This window comes from Solanum lycopersicum, chromosome 10 (assembly GCF_036512215.1).
Source record: "Solanum lycopersicum chromosome 10, SLM_r2.1".
Lineage (NCBI taxonomy): Eukaryota > Viridiplantae > Streptophyta > Magnoliopsida > Solanales > Solanaceae > Solanum > Solanum lycopersicum.
The window spans coordinates 30769806-30788795 of NC_090809.1; the positions used below are offsets into that span (position 1 = coordinate 30769806).

Here is an 18990-nt window from a genome sequence, read left to right on the forward strand (position 1 = left end):
GATTCATTTATTTCGTTTATTTCGTCTATTTCAAGATTTTCATTTAATTTTTTTCATCTTATTTATCTCATTAGTTAATTCAAGTTCTTTATCTTTTTCTACCTGTTTCTCTTTTTGTTTGGTTTCATATAATAGTTTTAGCTTAGCTAATTCTTTTTCTAATTCACTTATTCTTGTATTTTTTATTTTTTCTAGATGTTGTACTTCTTGCTTTGCTTGTGTTTTTATTTTTTCAATTTCTTTTGGTTTATCTATTTCTTCATTTTCCTTTGTTATTCTTATCATAGCTGTCAAACTATCTTCTAATTTTGGTGTTTCTTTTTCTAACATTAAATATAAGTTATTTCCTATTTTTTATATCGTCTTCCTAAATTTGAAAAAATATTATTGTTATTACTTCATATGTCTTTTCGTCTACTGCAAATTCTTCTTTATTCATTACAGTTTGTAACTTATATTATGTTGCAATTTATATTCAAGACAATCTATTTGTATTTTCAGCATAAATATAATTTTTCTTTGTGCTAATATTGATTTATTACATACTCCTACTAATATATTTTCTTCTAATTTTTCTTTTCTGCGTTTTAACTCTTGTCTTTTTTCAATTATTTTATCTATCAGTTGTTGCTTATATGTTTCTTTGTTCATATTGTTTTTTCAGATAACAAACATATTTATATTCTGTTTTAGAAATTATATCTATAAAGATTTATTTTGCTAGTATTTGTTTTAGTAAGTTGTAATAATTTATATTCTCTGTATAAGGTTTTTAACTTTTTCTGTGTTCTAGTTTTGTTATAGTAGTTACTTTATTTGATGTTTGGTTATTCTTCATTTTTAAGAATAAAAAATATTTTTTCATAATATTCTTTTTAAGTAGATCTAATCGTTGTATTTCATTAGCGTTATTTGCAATATATTCTAGATATTCATTTTTCCTAGTTCTCAAATATTTGTATAAGTTTTCAATTAGTAATTTTTCAAGTAGTTCTATTTCTTCTTTAGTTTCTTTCCAGAATTGTAAGTATAAATAATTTATCATTGATCAATGAATAATTCTATATCATCATATAAGTCTATATCAAAATCATCTGGTATAATTAATTCTGCCCAACCTTGGGTTGTTTCTACTATTATCTCCTATGTTAATAATTTTTCGTAAATTGTCCTTCTTATATCTGTATTAGGATCTTTTAATATATAAAGTATTAATATCTTGTAATTAACATCATCTTTTAGTAAATATGAATTCATTTTAATATGTTTTCACTAAAAAAATTTATTCCTTCTAACCTCTTAATAGATTATACTTATTTATTATGTAATAATAATGATTTAATAATCATCTCATCTGGTCATTACTACGATTTTCTTCTTTGATTGGTTACCCTAACCGCGCCTTAACTTTGTTTACTCCCCTAAACAGTCTTCTTGCCTATCGATTTCAACTTTCTGATGACATATTCTGGGCATACTTACTCGCAGAATATTTCCGTAGAAAACTTTCTAAAGATGGTTATTATAACATTATTAAAACATGATAAATAATTATAATCAACAAGAGATAATTAGGAATAAAACAATTTAGCTACTCATGAATATAAATGAGTATACCTGTTTCTGTAGTTTTGTTGTTTCTGACTTGTTTTTTTATAGTTTTAATTTTGCTAACTAGCTCAACATCTATAAAATATGTACACTTAAGAGGAACAAAAATATTGATAAAAGCTTATTTCAGAGAAGAAATAGACACATCTATTAAAATATATTTAGCAGATCATAAAATTATACATCCTATAGAAAAAAGTGTAATTAGTGGAGGAAAAGGAAAGAACTAAATTCCAAAACAGAGAGGGTGTCGGTTATGAATCAGTCTGACCACTTCAAGGCCATTAGGCTTATTTTAATTTTGAAATAAAACATTTTCTTTTCTTTTTCTTTTTATAAAAAAAAAAGAGAGAGAAAACAATGCTGTAGTATGTAAAAGGCCCATTACATATAACGATAGATTTAGTGCCATTCTTTGTTATTTTAATTTTTTTTGCTCATTCTTATCTTTACTTATATAATGTAATAGTCATATTTTATTTTTCTTTATTTATAATGTAATAGTTATATTTTATTTTTTGTCCTTTTCTTTTTTAAAGTAGCCCTATTATATATATATATATATTTTTTAATAGATTTATCATTCTAATTATAGATATGTAATATTATATAATGAAGTAGAATAATATAATATATTTAAACACTATTTTATTAAAATAATATACAATATAATATGACACATTATTAATTATTTTCGAAGAATTTACTTAGTAGGATAATTAATTGGAAAAACCCAACATAAGAAAAGGTAAGTTTGTCAATACTAAAAACGGATATCAAATTAATAAAATCAATAATTTTTTTAATAGAACCATTAAAAACCCATTAACCTAATAACACAATAGCAATGACTCAAATGTTATTTATTTCAATTTGATTTATTTGCCAATTCGATTATTGCATACCCTACCGACATGTAACTCTTTATTACTCCAGCAAATAATATCGCAAAATGCATAAAGATGTTAGACAGTTGTACAACAGATATGCTGTTTATTTTCCATATAAGGTAAAGGTATATAAAATATCACCCCCCCAAAACACACATGTATATATATATATATTTGTTTGTTTTTTTAAAAAATATTTATGATAGGTAGCATAAATTAATATAAATGAATAAATAAATAAAGGGAAGGAGTAGTTGAAGAATAATAATATATATTTTAGTATAAATAGGTGGGCATTGCAGAAAGTAAAGAGGCACGTACGCAACAATGGGTATGAGAAATGTGTTAGTCTTTCTTGTTATAGCTGTTGCTAATTTGTTTGCTCTAACGAGCGCTGCAATCCCTGCAAAGCGCTTTTACGCTCCATTTAATCGAACTAGTTTCCCTCCTGATTTTGTGTTTGGCGCTTCATCAGCTGCTTATCAGGTATAATATTATCAATACATATCATCGTTTCAACACTTATTTCAAACGTGCATATATATATATATATTTGATTAAATAGTGAGAATTGAACATACAGATATTATTTAAGAATTATTAACTACTAATTATGTTTTATATATATATATATATATATATATACATATATATATATATATATTTGATTAAATAGTGAGAATTGAACATACAGATATTATTTAAGAATTATTAACTACTAATTATGTTTTTATTTATTTAAATAATATTACCTACCTCACACACAAATATAAACACACCTTTTGTGTTGTTTAATGAGCTTTCAGATCGAAGGAGAGGCGCTTAAAGGAGGAAGAGGACCTAGTATATGGGACACGTTTACCCGGCAGCACCCAGGTCTCATCAGAAAATATATACAATTAGCTATAAGGACGGGACAAAAAAAAGTTTAAATATTACCAGTGTTAACTTATCAAAATGAAAATCACCAAAACATAAGAAAAGTGTTGTTACCAAAGATCGATCAATAATACTATACCCAGTTACCCTTCACCAATACTGCAAAATTCAATTACATTAGTGATCACTGCATTTTGAAAGCTTGACGAATATCTAATACCACAAAATAACTTTGCCTTCGTTGTTTCGAATGTGACCACAAAGCTAGCTACTATATATATTTGATTAGCTTATAGTTAAATTACCCAGTTCCTCTCCATTTTTCTCAACAACTTAATAAGATGAGTGAAATCTGTTATAATAACAAGCTCAGTGGTTGTTTTACTTATTTTCTACGGTTTGATTATAAGTAAATAAGAAATATTATCACAAGAATATTCCTATGTTATCTAGTAAAAATATTATGAAGATGAGATATATGGTTGAGTTGGGGGAGGTAGGAGAAAAATAAACACAAAATGTTGCAATTTGGTTTTCTTATTTTAATTAGAAAACTTATTAATTTTTGATTAAATTATTTTTCTGGAGAAAATATTTTTCAAACATGGAAAAATGCATTTTGAAAAATATTCCTTCATTCCGAACAATTTCGTACTTATTCATTCCATAACTAAATTAATGAGCATCTAGTCAATATGATTTTCAAAGTTCATAATTATTTTATATAGACCTTTTTTAGCGGATATTCTTTAATGCGAGAAAAAAAAAGAGAGTAATATGTATGTGAAGTAGAAATGAAAGATTTACGTACAGAATGAAATTGATGATAATTAGTCTTCTTAGTGCTTGTTTCTTCATATGATATTATAACTCTTTCTTAGCAAATATTATTCTTCCAAAATACAGAAAAGATCTTTGATGCGTCTACAGCAGATGTGGCTGTTGACTTTTACCACCGCTATAAGGTATATAACACATGACAGTGCATATTCATTTTTTCCCCCCTCTAGACTGCATATATATGTTTCACTGATTATTACAGGAAGACATTCAAATGATTAAGCAAGTGGGATTAAGAGCTTTCAGGATGTCTATCTCTTGGTCTCGAATTTTACCATGTATGTAACAATTCATCATTACTTACCTAGCTGTTATTAAACAATAAAAGAAACTGAAGATATGAATTAGGTTAAATAACGTGGTTCAATCAACATGTATAACTACTGGAGTTAAGAGTCACGCTACCAAATATCAATTAGGCTGCTACTTCTTGTACAACTAGCTGAAGTTGACCAGTGTCCTAGTGCTAGTGTGACTTTAACTCCAGTTATTATACATGATAATTGGACCATGTTGTGTATATATATATATATATATATATATTCAGGTTCCGTTATCTTCAACCCTTGTTACTTATGGATGTGAAATATATCTACAAGGAAAAACAATGTATATTTGATCTCTGCTGAAACCTTTGTTTCGTTGTTGTGCTTATTTAAGATGGGAAGTTAAGCAAAGGAGTGAATCCAGAAGGCATCAAATTCTATAATAATGTCTTCAACGAGCTAATCGCTAATGGTGATAATTAATATAATTACATCAAATTTCCTCTTCTTATTAATTAATTATTTATAATACTATCCACTTAATTAATAAACTTTTCCTTAATTAGGTATAACTCCTTTTGTGACACTATTCCATTGGGACACACCACAAGCCCTTGAAGATGAATATAAAGGGTTTCTCAGCTCAAAAATAGCGTAAGTAAACATTTAATTAGACAATAAAATAATTGGAGTTAGCACCCATCATAAAATAATTGGAGTTGCTAATTAATTCAGGAAAGACTATGCTGACTTTGTGGACATTTGCTTCAAAGAATTTGGGGATAGAGTAATGAATTGGATAACTCTAAATGAACCACTTTCTTATAGTATGAATGGATATACAAAAGGAACCTTTGCACCAGGAAGGTGTTCTAAATATGTAGGTAATTGCACTGAGGGTAACTCTGCTACTGAGCCATACATTGTTGCTCACAACTTGCTTCTAGCACATGCAACTGCTGTTAAAATCTATAGAGAAAAATATCAGGTAATTAATTACTACATCTCTCTTTTTCATAACACAACTTTTATTTTCTTATATTCCCTCTCTCCAATAATATTGACACGTGAATTAAGAAACAATAAATACAAAATCATTTAAACGTTTAAAACTGAATATTATTTAATAATAAGTGTAAAATAGACATATCATGATAAATTTTTCATTGGTTTTATAAACTCGACAAATCTCGTTAGACATTTCAAATAATATAATAAACTAATAAAGATGGACCGAGAAAATGCTTATTATCTCTTTTAATTTTCATTTAATAAGATTATTTAATCTGTCATAGTCCAAGTGATTATTCATAAATATTTGGGTTGAATAATACTCCCTTTATTCTCATTTATTAAATATATATAATCCCACAATTTCTATTTTATTTGACTTATTTTGATTTGAAGCATGCCATTAAATAAAGTAAAAGAAAATTATTTTTAATTTTATGATATTAAATTAAAAATGTGTAGAATGCAATTATTTGATCTCATGGGCCCTTGAACAAATAAAAAATTATAATCAAGAATTATCAAAAAAGAAAAGAAATATTTTTATTATTAAAATCAACCAAAAAATATAAGATTAAAAAATTGAAACGGAGTGTAAAATAAAAACTGGACAATTATAAAATAGAGTTGGGTGACTGATAAGTGCATTTATTTAAGTTGAAAGCGATGTATACTATCCATCCGTTGTATGGAAGTTTGGTTGTTGCCCATGCATTATTCAGAGATCATTGATATTTTTTTGCCAAATCCTTACTGAATATATTTAAAATATAATTGCAGAAAAGTCAGAAAGGCCAAATAGGAGTTACTCTTGTCACTCATATGTTTGTGCCCAAAATAAACACACCTCAAGGACTCAAGGCCCCACTAAGAGCTCTTGATTTTATGTTGGGATGGTATGTGCCACATGCATGACTTTAAAACATGCTCTTTATCTATTCTTTTTATCTATTCTCTTTATCTATTCTTTTTATCTATTCTTTTTATTACCTTTATCTATTTTTTTTATCTGTTTTTTTTATTACGTGAAAAGTATTATAAATTATAATAATTATTAATTTAAAATATTTAATAAATATATAAAAGAAATTACTATGAAAGATGTAATTATTTGAATTTCAAAATTCAAAAAGTGATTAGGAAGGAAAGAGTATACAATGTATGGAATTTTAACTCGAATGTGATTGGAAGTTAAAATGTTAATCATGTCTAGGTGATTGGTAAAGCGAAATATCTTATACTAATAAAATACAGGTTTTTGGACCCAATTACATATGGTGATTATCCGGCAAGCATGCGAGCTATGGTAGGGCGTCGGCTCCCAAAATTCACAGCTGAGGAATCAAAGCTAGTGAAAGGTTCAATGGATTTTTTAGGGGTTAATTACTATACCACATATTATGCTTCTCCATTGCTCTCTGTTAATAGAGTTAATCTCAGCTACACCACTGACAATCATGCTGATCTTTCACGTAAGACAACAAACAAACTTGCATTTCCTTTTTCCAAAATATATCAATCACTTTAAATTTGATTGAGAATTATCTTATGGTATATATGATACATATACCATATAAAATAGATTTGTTTGAATATTAAAATTCGAAATGTGTTACATAAATTGAAACACCAGAAATATATATCTTCTTCAGTTTCAAATAATTACTTTTTTTTTTCTATTAAGCGTTAAAGGACGGAAAACCTATTGGCACACCGGTACCATTTCTTTCCTATATCTTTTCTTGTAATTCAGAATTGTCTCTTCAAATTGTGACTTATATATATATGTTAATCAATGTATTTAGACTGCGTTGGATTGGCTTTTCATTTATCCAAAAGGAATCTATGGTCTCATGCTTCACATCAAGGAAAAATATAACAATCCTCCCATTTACATCACTGAAAATGGTACTTAACTCACTTTTGTTGGTCTTCAAAGATTAGTGTAACATAACTGCTAAACTATTTGTCATCAAATTTTAGGGATGGCAGAAGCCAATAATAGCACAATGTCACTTAAAGAATCTTTGAATGATGACATGAGGATAAAGTATTATGAGGGCCATCTATGGTTTCTTTCAAAAGCAATAAAGTAAGTTTTCTACTGTAGATTCTTTTTTTTTTTGTTTTATTTTGGAAATGTAATGTTAATAAGTTGCATAATGTGCAGGGCTGGAGCAAACGTTAAAGGACATTTTGTGTGGTCGTTCTTAGATGATTATGAATGGGATGCCGGTTTCACTGTGCGGTTTGGCCTCACTTTTGTGGACTATAAGAATGGTCTAAAACGATACCATAAGAAGTCTTCTTATTGGTACAAGAAATTTCTATTGTACACTGGCCAATAAATTATGTCACTCTTTCTAACACCTCTATTTTGGAAAATTGCATTTTAATTTAGAGGTCTATGTGAATTTAAGAGCTCTACTTGCTCTCTCTGTCTGTCAAGTGTTGACAGAAAATAAATGTCCTTCAATTTTATGTCTTCAAGAATAACATGAGAGCACCTCCCTATAAATTTTATCTACTTCCTTGCTAAATTTGTTTGCTAAGCTTCAACATTTTACTATTTATCTCTTTAATTTCAAAGTCTGTCAAAGATTACACAATAATGACAAGTGTCTTAAAAGGCTGGGGTGAGCTAGGCGGGGCTTTTTACTTAGCTTAGGGCGAGGAATAATGTCACGATCCAAACCGTCATGATTTATTCTCACACTAACCCTTCAATGGGCGAACCACTACTACCATCCAATTAAGCAAAGAATATAAAAACTAAGGGATTTATTATAAGAAAATAGAATACATACTAAATCAAAGTTCTCATAAACTTCAACAATTGATCTAACCACTAATAATGCCGAAGATAAACCTTGAATCTGAAATGTATCAAAACATCTAACAATGATCCAAGTCTAAACAAGAAATACTAATGAACTACTCCACTAATCTGAAGCAAATGTCTATGTTCGGAAATGGTAGACATAGAAGAAAGAGAATCCCATGGCAGCCTGAAAGATTTGGCTCACCCTTGAATTTGATGTGACGATCTTTAATCACCTAAGAGAGTTCTGCCAATAGATGCTTGAAGATGCCTTGTACTTAACAAAAATAAGAGCAAGTGTAGAATCAGTACAAAACTACATTGTACTGGTAGTATCACACCACTATCCCACTAGTGTAACATAAGTAAGTCAAACAACATTATAATCACATGCATAATATATCAACATCTAAAATATTATAAACATGCTCATCAACATACAAAAATCGCACTTCTCACGAAACCCAAACCCAAATAGTTAGTTAGGAACGTGACATTTTGATCCCATAGTTGTGCCAGAACGTGGAAATCCGATCCAATAATTGTGCTAGAATGTGGCTACCCGATCAAAATTAGCTTGCCAGAACGTGACAATCCGATCCCAAATTCACACACCATATCACAATCAAAAGTACATCACTAAATTTTACATTTACATCATGATTTCATGGCAACCTTCATTCAACTATTTCATTTACAACAAGTGTGATCGATATTGCAATATTCATACATATACAAGTATCATAATGAAGCAAGAACAAACAAACATCACACAATCATAAAATCACAACATCATCTACCTCGCAACAAGCTTGAAACCCTATGAAGCTTGATCTTTCCCTTTCCGGATTCGTTCTGCTTGTTCTTAGTCTACAACAATCAATAATATCTCGGAATTAATAAACAATAACACCAATTACCCGAATTACTAACAGTTCTAACGTACCTTAGATCAACCCATGATCCCAATTCTCCAAATTAGATTTGTGATCACCACAAATTAAAAATCAAAATCCTCCCCGATCATTATTGACCTAATCTATTACGTTCTACGGATCGAAAAAAGTAGATTTGGGGAACTAAAATCTTACCTTTAGACTAAAAAATGGTGAAAAATAAATTAGAATCGCCCGGGGGTCGTTCATTAGCTCTAAAAGTCAAAAAGTGCCTACTAAGGTCATTTAGGGATTTTATTAACGACTTAATTCACTCCTGTCCCGCTACAATGACAATCATACTATTGTAGCGGCATCACCACAATGGCCTAAAGTCTCGCTATAGTGGTATTTTTGAAATAGTGAGCTCCTCTATTTCCTCTACGATTTTAAGTCCCGTCTTGTCTGCTACAACAACCACTATCCCGCTACAACGACCTCGCAACAGTGGCAAGGATCCTGCCATAGCGGCACAAAATGTAACAGAGAGCTCCTTAGAAGAATTCCAAATCTCCATTTTGTAGCATTCCTCTAATCAACTATGCTAATAAATTACCCCTTGCGCTAAGTTCAATTCCCAGAGATCTACTCAGTCAAATTCAATTTCGTAAAATTGTAAGGGTTCGTTAATGAGTTATCTAACACCTTATGTTACTATATTTATAATTAAGTCACCGGATTACTACAAGATTACCCTACACCTTGAAGGCTCTGATTTTCTCCAAATCTGGACAAGGTTGGGAAAATTCAAATACTTCAAAAAAAGTTTTTTTGATAACAATTTACCCATCACTCGTCCCCGAGTGACAAAACTACGCAAAAGTTGGCCAGGGAAAGAATTAAGCAGTACTTGATTCACGAACAATTGGGGATACTTGTCTCGCATATCCCTTTCGCTTTCCCAAGTGTCTTCTTCAAATAGATGATGCTATTATTGAACTTTCACGAACTTAATCCCCTTGGACCTCAACTTACGCACATCACAATCAAGAATGACAATAAGTTCCTCCTCATATTGAAGGTCTTTGTCTAACACAATTGAGTACCACTTAATGATATAATCTTTGGCACCATGATACCTATTCAACATAGACACATGGAATACTGGATGAACACCAGATAAATTTGGAGGTAGAGACAACCTATATGCCACCGCCCCTACACATTCAATGACCTCAAAGGGGCCTATGTATCGAGGTCTTAACTTGCCCTTCTTACTAAATCTCATCACCCCTTTCTGGGTAATTCCTTCAGAAGGACATTCTTTCTAGTCTAAAATTCTATATCTCTTACCCTATGATTCACATACTCTTTTGTCTACTCTGGGCTGCTAAGAATTTTGCTTGAATGATCCTCATCTTATCTTAATCATCATTTACTAAATCAATCCCCAACCTCAAACCAACCTATGGACGATCTACATCCTCTTCCGTATAAAGCCTCAAATAGTGCCATATCAATGCTACAGTGGTAATTCTTGTTATATGAGAACTTACATAAAGGTAAGAATTTATAGCAATGCCCTCAAAATCAATTACACTTGCTTTCAACATATCTTCCAATACATAAATAGTTCACTCGGATTTACCATCTGTATATGGATGAAAAGCTGTACTACAAGTGATTTGCGTACTCAACTTATCATGCAATTTCCTCAAAAACTTAAAGGTGAATTGGGTACCGTGATCTGAGATGATAGAAAGGGGTAATTTATGTAACCTTTGTATCCCCTTCACATAAATCTTAACCAGTTGTTCAACATTATAATCATTTATTACTGGAATAAAATAGGCTGACTTTCTCAATCTATCAACCACTACCCAAATCGAATCAAACTTCCCAAAACTCTTGGCAAGACCAACCACGAATTCCATAGCTTTTTGTTTCCCACTTTCATTTCGGAATTGGCATTCTTTACAGTAAATCGACAGTCTTTTAATGTTCAAACTTCTTTTACTGACAATTTTGACACTTAGCTAAAAACTCTGCTATGTCTTTTTTCATGCTCGACCATCAATAAATTCTTTTAAGATCTCTATACATCTTGGTCACATCCGGATGAATAGAATATCATGAACCATGAGACTCTACCAATAATTTTTGAATCAAGCCATCAACTTGAGGGAAACAAACCCTTTCTTTCACAATAATTACACCATCATCATCAAGAGTGGTCTCTTGTGCCTTACCATTTACCATCTTTTCTTTGAGTTCTTTTAGATTTTCATTCTCAAATTGTTTGGCCTTGATCTCCTCAATGAATGTGGCCTTAACTTCAATAGTAGCTAACAACCCGCCTCTTTTAGAGATGCCTAACTGCATGAGTTTAGACTGTAAGTTCTGAATATCTTTGGCAGAGGGTCTCTTAGTTACACTCAAGTAAGATAGGATACCAATACTTACCACTTTTCTACTCAACGCATTTGCTATCACATTAGTCTTAGCTGAATGGTATTGGATAGTCACATAATAATCCTTGAGTAAATCCATTTATCTTTGTTGCCTCAAATTGAGATCCTTTTGAGTGAAGACAGGTTGCAAACTACGATGATCAGTTTACACTTCACATTTCACACCATAAATATAATGATGCCAAATCTTAAGAGAAAATACTATTGTTGCCAACTCCTAATCATGGGTTGGATAATTTCTCTCATGTACCTTAAATTGGTGTGACACATAGTCTATCACATTGTTATCTTGCATTAACACAACTCCCAATACAGAATGATAAGTATCATAATAAACTATAAAATCCATACCATCCTTCATAATGCTAGGATAAGTTAGGTAGTCAAGAGGCTCTTGAGATTTTAAAAGCTCCTCATATTTTTAGTCCATTTAAATGGTATCTCCTTCTTAGTCAAATACGTCAATTTAGTGGCAATAAAATCAAAATACTTTCCTTCATGCTTTCTACCACATTTATCCCAAATAGGCTTCTCAATATAAGGACCACTACTTTTCTCCTCCTTAGGCTTGGGTGTATACCCTTTACCTTTATTGACCCTTGGAATAGTAGAAGGACTTTGATTGGGAAACATCTTCTTGAACCTTGGATTATCTTTAACCTCAAATCTAGCATTGGAAGAAGTTATCTTCGGCCCTTATCCTCTTCAATTCTGTACGAACTTGCTTAAGCTTTAGCTCCTCAATTTGCTCAGCATGAACCATGAGACGAGAGATGGCCATGCTAGGAATCAACATAGACGACCTACAGTAATTTACCACAAGATCGGATACCCCCATAACATCTAGTATCTTGAACACTTAATCAATGAACCCATGTGGGTCCTCCTCCACCTTGGATCCAAAGAAGGTAGGGGGATTCATTCTTCTTAATTACATTATCCTTGATGTGGTGGTGCTAGCATTGAGGTTCATTAGGACCCTAGCGTTCATAGAAACTTGAGTAGACAACACTTGAGAGTCAAGCTATGAATGGCTGCTCTTATCTCAAAATTAGACATTTCCCCTTCTTTAATAGAAACTTAAGGGTTTTGAGGAGCTTGACGGGGAACTGCTTCTTTTGCATTCTCTTTTTCGGACCTTCGAGTGTTGTTCCTTCTTGTATTCATTGTGTATAAGCACACAAAAGGGCTTAGAAGATAAGGACATATAGAGTTAAGACTGAAGAGGCACGACTTCAAGAATACCAACAAGGTGAGACTTTTCTAAGCATCACATAGCCTCTCATTCGTAAGTGTGGCGCACTTCACAATCATGAGCAAGACTCTATTTTACGTGGTTAAGTGAGAGATCGATCCTAAGATTATTTTGTCTCACGCTCTAATACCAAGTTTGTCTTTACCGGGAGCACCCTCTAGACGCAATCGGTGTCTTTGTACTCGAGGAGGACTTGGACTAGCCCTAAGCATTCATCATAACACACCATAGGTCCAAATTTACAGAAATTTAGTTTTTTTTTACATATTGAGGCATACATAAACCTCTAACATATCATGTAGAGAGTTTACTTAGACTCCTCACATATGAAGCATACATAGGCTTCTCATTTAGAAAACATAACCAATATATAACAATTTAGTATAGTAATAGCGTCTCAGATTAAACCATCTAAAAATAAGTAGAACATTCGTCCGTAGACTTTATACAAAATCCATTATTTGGCACATAGGGCTTACAACAATATCATCAACAATAGGAAGGAAATGAATGTCTTTATACTATACAAATACTACCAGGGTAAATAAAAATCCCAAGAGTGAAAGAAACCATACCTTTGTAATGATCTTGCAATGAATTTGAAATGAAAACCTTGGGGAATTCGTCCTTGATTTGGAACTCTATTGTTCTTCAATGGAAGATTGAGTTTTGGGAAGAGTGGAGCTGTAGAGAAGTTAGAGAGATGTGAGTTTTGGGAAAAAGTGGGTTGTTAGGTTATTCAATGAGTTGGAACACTTTATATTGTCCTTCACTAACTTAATTAACCACCCTAATCCCTAATTGATTAATTATATAATAAATTAATTCTCTTAACTTAATAATTAGACAGTCAAACAGTTCCTGATCTACCAGACCTCGACCTACCGTCCATAGGTCCATCGATGGTCCCTTACTGTTCACACGAGTTTGAATGAAAGAGTGGTTTTTGGGAAAATTTTAGGAATTTGTATAAGGCTGGAGCTACGACTCCATCAACGGGCTGTTGACCCATCGATGACTCATCGTTTGGTCTGTCAATGCAAACTGTCATTTGACAGCTTTTGATTCCAATTGTAGGGTCCTTTCCAAAGACCCTTAGGTGGTCCTTGGGGATTCGTACCCGGATGAGTCGACCCTAAACACACTCTTCTATGAGTTTAACACCTTTTGACTAATTTTCATTAAACCCCGACTCCTAAAACACATTTAAACATGCCGAAACACTAGAAAATAAATTTCACAATTCACCGAACGTTATGGTCATTTCTTTATGCTTTGACTCTAACATTTCTTAACTAGATTAAATGCATTATGTTAGACCTAGAAACAGTGTTCTAAGTCTTAGTTCTTCATGTGAGGATTTAGATAAGTTCATGGACTTGTGGAGTGTTACATTATTCCATCCTTGGGAACATTCATCCAAAAATTACACTATAAATATTTTTGTGGGGAGAGGATGACATAGGTTTAGAAGCCCAACCAACAACTACACTAAATCATTATGATTCATAGCCCATATGAGTAATTCATAAATCAAATCAATACACAACCGTGACATTTCACATAGCAAATCAAAACACTATGTACCATATATAAGAGCTTAACTTCACAACATCAGGAACTAGCTTCTCAACATCAACATGAACTAAACATAACATCAAGAGTCACTTATGCACAACTTCTTTTTAAGGTTTATTAACATGCTCAATATCATATCATGAAAGCCACTATATACGAAATCACAAATAAGTGTAAGGTAAGCAAAAGAGCATATTTACAAGGAAACTCATTTTAACAAGAACCTTTACCATAATTATGCATGTCTTAGCAAAGCAACCCAAACTTAATATTTTTAATTAGTTAATTTTAAGAGGATGACTTACCTACACTTTTGCTAGAATTTTGAGAAAAGAGATGAGGATAGCGGGATTTCATGTCGGCCGCGGCCTCCCATGGTTCTCCCTCAACTAGGTGATTCCTCCATAGGACTTTTACAGAGACCACCTCCTTGTTCCTCAACTTCTTGACATGGCAATTTAGATATTCCAGAACCTCTTTATAGGAAAGGTTCTCTTCCACACCTAACCCTTCAATAGGGAAGATGGATACGAGATCACCAATAACCTTCTTAAGCACGGAGACGTGAAATATCGGATGAACTAAAGCTAGTTAACTAGGTAGTCTCAATGCATATGCAACCCTTCCAACCCATTGCAATATTCCAATGGGACCCACAGACCGACGACTTTAATTCCACTTCTTACCGAATCTCATCACCCCTTTCACGGGTGAAATTTTTTCTTCAAATTCTACATTTCATCTTCTACTATTAGCATAGGACTTTTGCTTATTATACGTTTTTTCAACCTATCTATTATCACTCAGACCTTTTTTTAAGGAATCATATATAATTTCATGACCAAGTAGTGAAGACTCACAAACCTCAAACCACCCAAGCAGAGACCTACATCTCCCACTATATAGTGATTCAAATAGAGCCATTGAAATGCTCGAATGATAACTATTCAAATTGCCTTTCAAATCTATCACACACGCTCTTAACATGCTCTCTAGGGTTTGAATAGTCCTCTCTACATGACTATCCGTTTGACGATGAAAAGCGGTACTTAAGTTTACTTGTGTATCCAACACTCTTTGGAAAGATCTTCAAATTTGAGATGTCAATTGAGCACCTCTATCTGATATAATGGACAAATGGACCCATGAAAACTCACAATATCATCAACATACAACTTTGCATACTCTTCCGCTGAATATGTTGACTTAACGGGAATAAAGTGAGAGGTTAACCTATCCATGACAACCCATATCGAGACATTTTGCCTACGTGTCCTAGGCAAACTCACTACGAATTCCATATTAATTTCTTCCCACTTCCAAGTAGGAACATTCATTACATGAGTCAAACCACTCGGCTTTTGATGCTCTACTTTCACTTGTTGGCAATTTCGACACCTAGCCACAAACTCTGCATTGTCCCTTTTCTAACCTTCCCACTTATAAACTTCTTGAAGATCACTGTACATTTTAATTTCACCCATATGAATAGAATATAGGGATCCAAGAGCTTCTTCTAAAATTTTATTCCTCTAGTTATCAATATCCAGTACAATAATCTACCTTGGTACCTAAGTGCAACATTCCTTGGGATAATGACTCATTATTCTTGCCAAGGACCGGTTCCTTCAATTCCATCAATAAAGGATCAAGATGTTATTTATACTTCACCTCAATCACTAAAGATAATTTGGAATTATGATGAATCATAACACCCCTATTTGGAGAATCTTCCAACGCAACACCCAACCGAGCCAATATTTTAACATCTTTCACTAGCTTCTTCTTACCTTCTTCAACATGAGACACATTACCCATGTTCATAAAACTTATAACATACATAACCATGTTAGTCTTCGAGGTATGATAAAGAACGTTCATGTCATAATACTTCAAAAGCTCCAACCATCTCCTTTGTCAGAGATTTAACTCCTTTTGGGTAAACAAATATTGAAGGCTTTTGTGGTTGGTAAATACGTCCACATGGACACTATAAAGATAATGCCTCCAAATTTTCAAGGCAAATACTACGATTGCTAATTCAAGGTCATGAGTTGGGTAGTTCTTCGTGCACCTTGACTTGTCTAGAGTTATAAGCTACTACCTTCCCGTGTTGCATAAATACACACCCTAAACCTACTCGGGAAGCATCACAATTTAATGCAAACTCTTGGTGCCCTCCAGTAAAGTGAACACCGGAGCGGAGGTAAGACTATCTTTCAAAATTTGAAGATTCTTTCACATATCTTCGACCACTCAAATTTAACACTCTTTTGGGTCAAAGTAGTCAAAGGAGAATAAATAGATGCAAAACCATCCACAAACCATAAATAATACCCTTCTAAACCCAAGAAACTTACAATATATGTTGGAGTCAAAGGTCTAGGCCAATTCTTAACTACATCTGTCTTTCTTGGATCGACCTTTGTACCCTCAGTTGAGATGATATGACCAAGGATCACAACCGATCGTAACAAAAAACTTACATTAACCATGCTTGGCAAATAGTTTTTGTTCTTAAGGACTTGCAACACCACCACCAAATGGTTCATATGATTATCCACACTCTTAGTGTAAACAAATATGTTATCGATGAAGACAATCACAAAGAAACCAAGGTAATCTCGGAAATCTCTATCCATAAAGTCCATGAAAGCTATCGTTCCATTGGTGATACCAAAAGACATCACTAGGAACTCATACTGACCATACATTGTTTGAAAAGCCATATTTGATATATCCTCCCCTCTCACCCTAAGTTTGTGATAACCCTACCTAAAGTCAATCTTATAAAAGTAGCTTGCAACTTGTAATTGATCAAACAAATCATCGATTTTAGGGTGAGGATATTTGTTCCTTATGGTGACCTTATTTAGTTGATGATAGTCAATAGACATACTAGGCTTTATAAAACCCTAGTCAAGTAAATCCTTGAGTTAAAACTTAATTTCTTGAAACTCGGCCAGAGCCTTCCAATAAGGAGGAATTGAAATATGTTTCGTATCCGGCACAAGTGTATCACGAATTCTATTTCTCATTCTGGAGGAATTGAAATATGTTTCGTTCAGAAAATCCCTCACTACGGGTACAGACTCTAATGGAGGAATTTTGTATTCAAGGTTGTTGAACCTTACAACATAATAAAGACACCCTTTAGATATCATTTTGTAAGATTTTAGACATTAAATAATTATACCTCTAGGGATTAAATTTCCCCGTTCCATTTTAAGACGGGTTCATTTGGTAATTTGAACTTGACTACCCTTGTTCTATAATCTATGGAGGTAAAATAAGTTTGAAACTAATCCATCCCCAATATGACATCGAAGTCAACCATATAATGTTCTATCAAGTAAACCAAAGAAATTCTATTGGGTAATGATATTGGAAAACTCATAAAGACTGTTCTAGCTACCACGAAGTCTCCCATCGGGGTTGTAACCGAAAAAAATTTTGAACTTCCTAGAAACTAGAGGGGTTACAAAAGATAAGGTAGCACATGTGTCTAATAAAGCATATACATTAATTGAGAATACTTGTAATATACTGGTTCAACATCGGGATACTTCTCTTGATCACCACTTAAATAGAAAGCATAGAAGTGATTCTTCTTAGGAGCATGTGGGTTGGGAGTACTTGTCTTGTGCTTGAGCATTTTCTCTCCCTTGAGACTTCATCTTAGGGTTATACTTCTTCATGTGACCACTCTTTCCACACCAATAGATATTTCCCATACCAACTAGACACTTGCCTTCATGCTTTCTAACACATTTAGCCCAAGTAGGCTTCTCAACATAAGGAACACTACCTTTCTCCTCCTCAAGATTGGGTGTAGACCCTTTACTTTTATTGACCCTTGGAATGGCAGAAGGACTTTGATTGGGAAACATCTTTTTCAACCTTGGATTATCTTGAACCTCAAATCTAGCCTTAGAAGAATTTTATCTTTGTACCTTGTCCTCTTCAATTCTCTACCAACTTGCGTAAGCTTTAGCTCCTCAACTTGTTCAGCATGAACCATGAGACGAGATATGTCCATGCTAGGAATCAACATAGACGACCTACATTCATTTACCACATGATCGAATACCCCCATAACATCTAGTACCTTGAACACTTAATCAATGAACCCTTGTGGGTCCTACTCCATCTTGGAGCCAAAAAGGTAGGGGGATTCATTCTTATTAAATACATTATCCTTGATGTGGTGGTGCTAGTATTGAGGTTCACTTGGACCCTAGAATTCGTAGACACTTGAGTAGCCAACACTTGAGTCAAGCTTTGAATGGCTGCTGTTATCTCAAAATTAGACATATCCCCTTCTTTAATAGGAACTTAAAGGATTTGAGGAGCTTGACAGGGAACTGCCTCATTTGCATTCTCTTTTTCGCACCTTTGAGTGTTGTTCCTTCTTGTATTCATTGTGTATAAGCACAAGAAAGTGCTTAGAAGATAAGGACATATAGAGTTAAGACTAAAGAGGCATGACTTCA

General features: G+C 32.8%; 1 protein-coding gene across 1 annotated transcript; it reads left to right on the forward strand.

The window, feature by feature from the left end:
* Window positions 1–2696: 2696 nt before the first annotated feature.
* LOC101254849 (vicianin hydrolase) lies at window positions 2697–8037 on the forward strand. Its single transcript, XM_004248781.4, has 13 exons — window positions 2697–2987; window positions 3308–3377; window positions 4287–4345; window positions 4423–4498; window positions 4881–4958; window positions 5053–5140; window positions 5222–5474; window positions 6278–6393; window positions 6752–6969; window positions 7182–7213; window positions 7303–7405; window positions 7481–7589; window positions 7668–8037. Exons 1-13 carry the CDS (start codon window positions 2829–2831, stop codon window positions 7843–7845), a joined length of 1539 nt encoding a protein of 512 aa, XP_004248829.1. The 5' UTR covers window positions 2697–2828; the 3' UTR covers window positions 7846–8037.
* The last annotated feature ends 10953 nt before the right edge of the window (window positions 8038–18990 follow it).

Coding starts and splice junctions, on each gene's coding strand:
- LOC101254849 (XM_004248781.4), top strand. CDS start 2,829: ATGGGTATGAGAAATGTGTTAGTCTTTCTTGTTATAGCTGTTGCTAAT. Junction 4,499..4,880: donor TTGGTCTCGAATTTTACCAT/GTATGTAACAAT, acceptor TGCTTATTTAAG/ATGGGAAGTTAAGCAAAGGA. Junction 7,214..7,302: donor GAAAACCTATTGGCACACCG/GTACCATTTCTT, acceptor CAATGTATTTAG/ACTGCGTTGGATTGGCTTTT.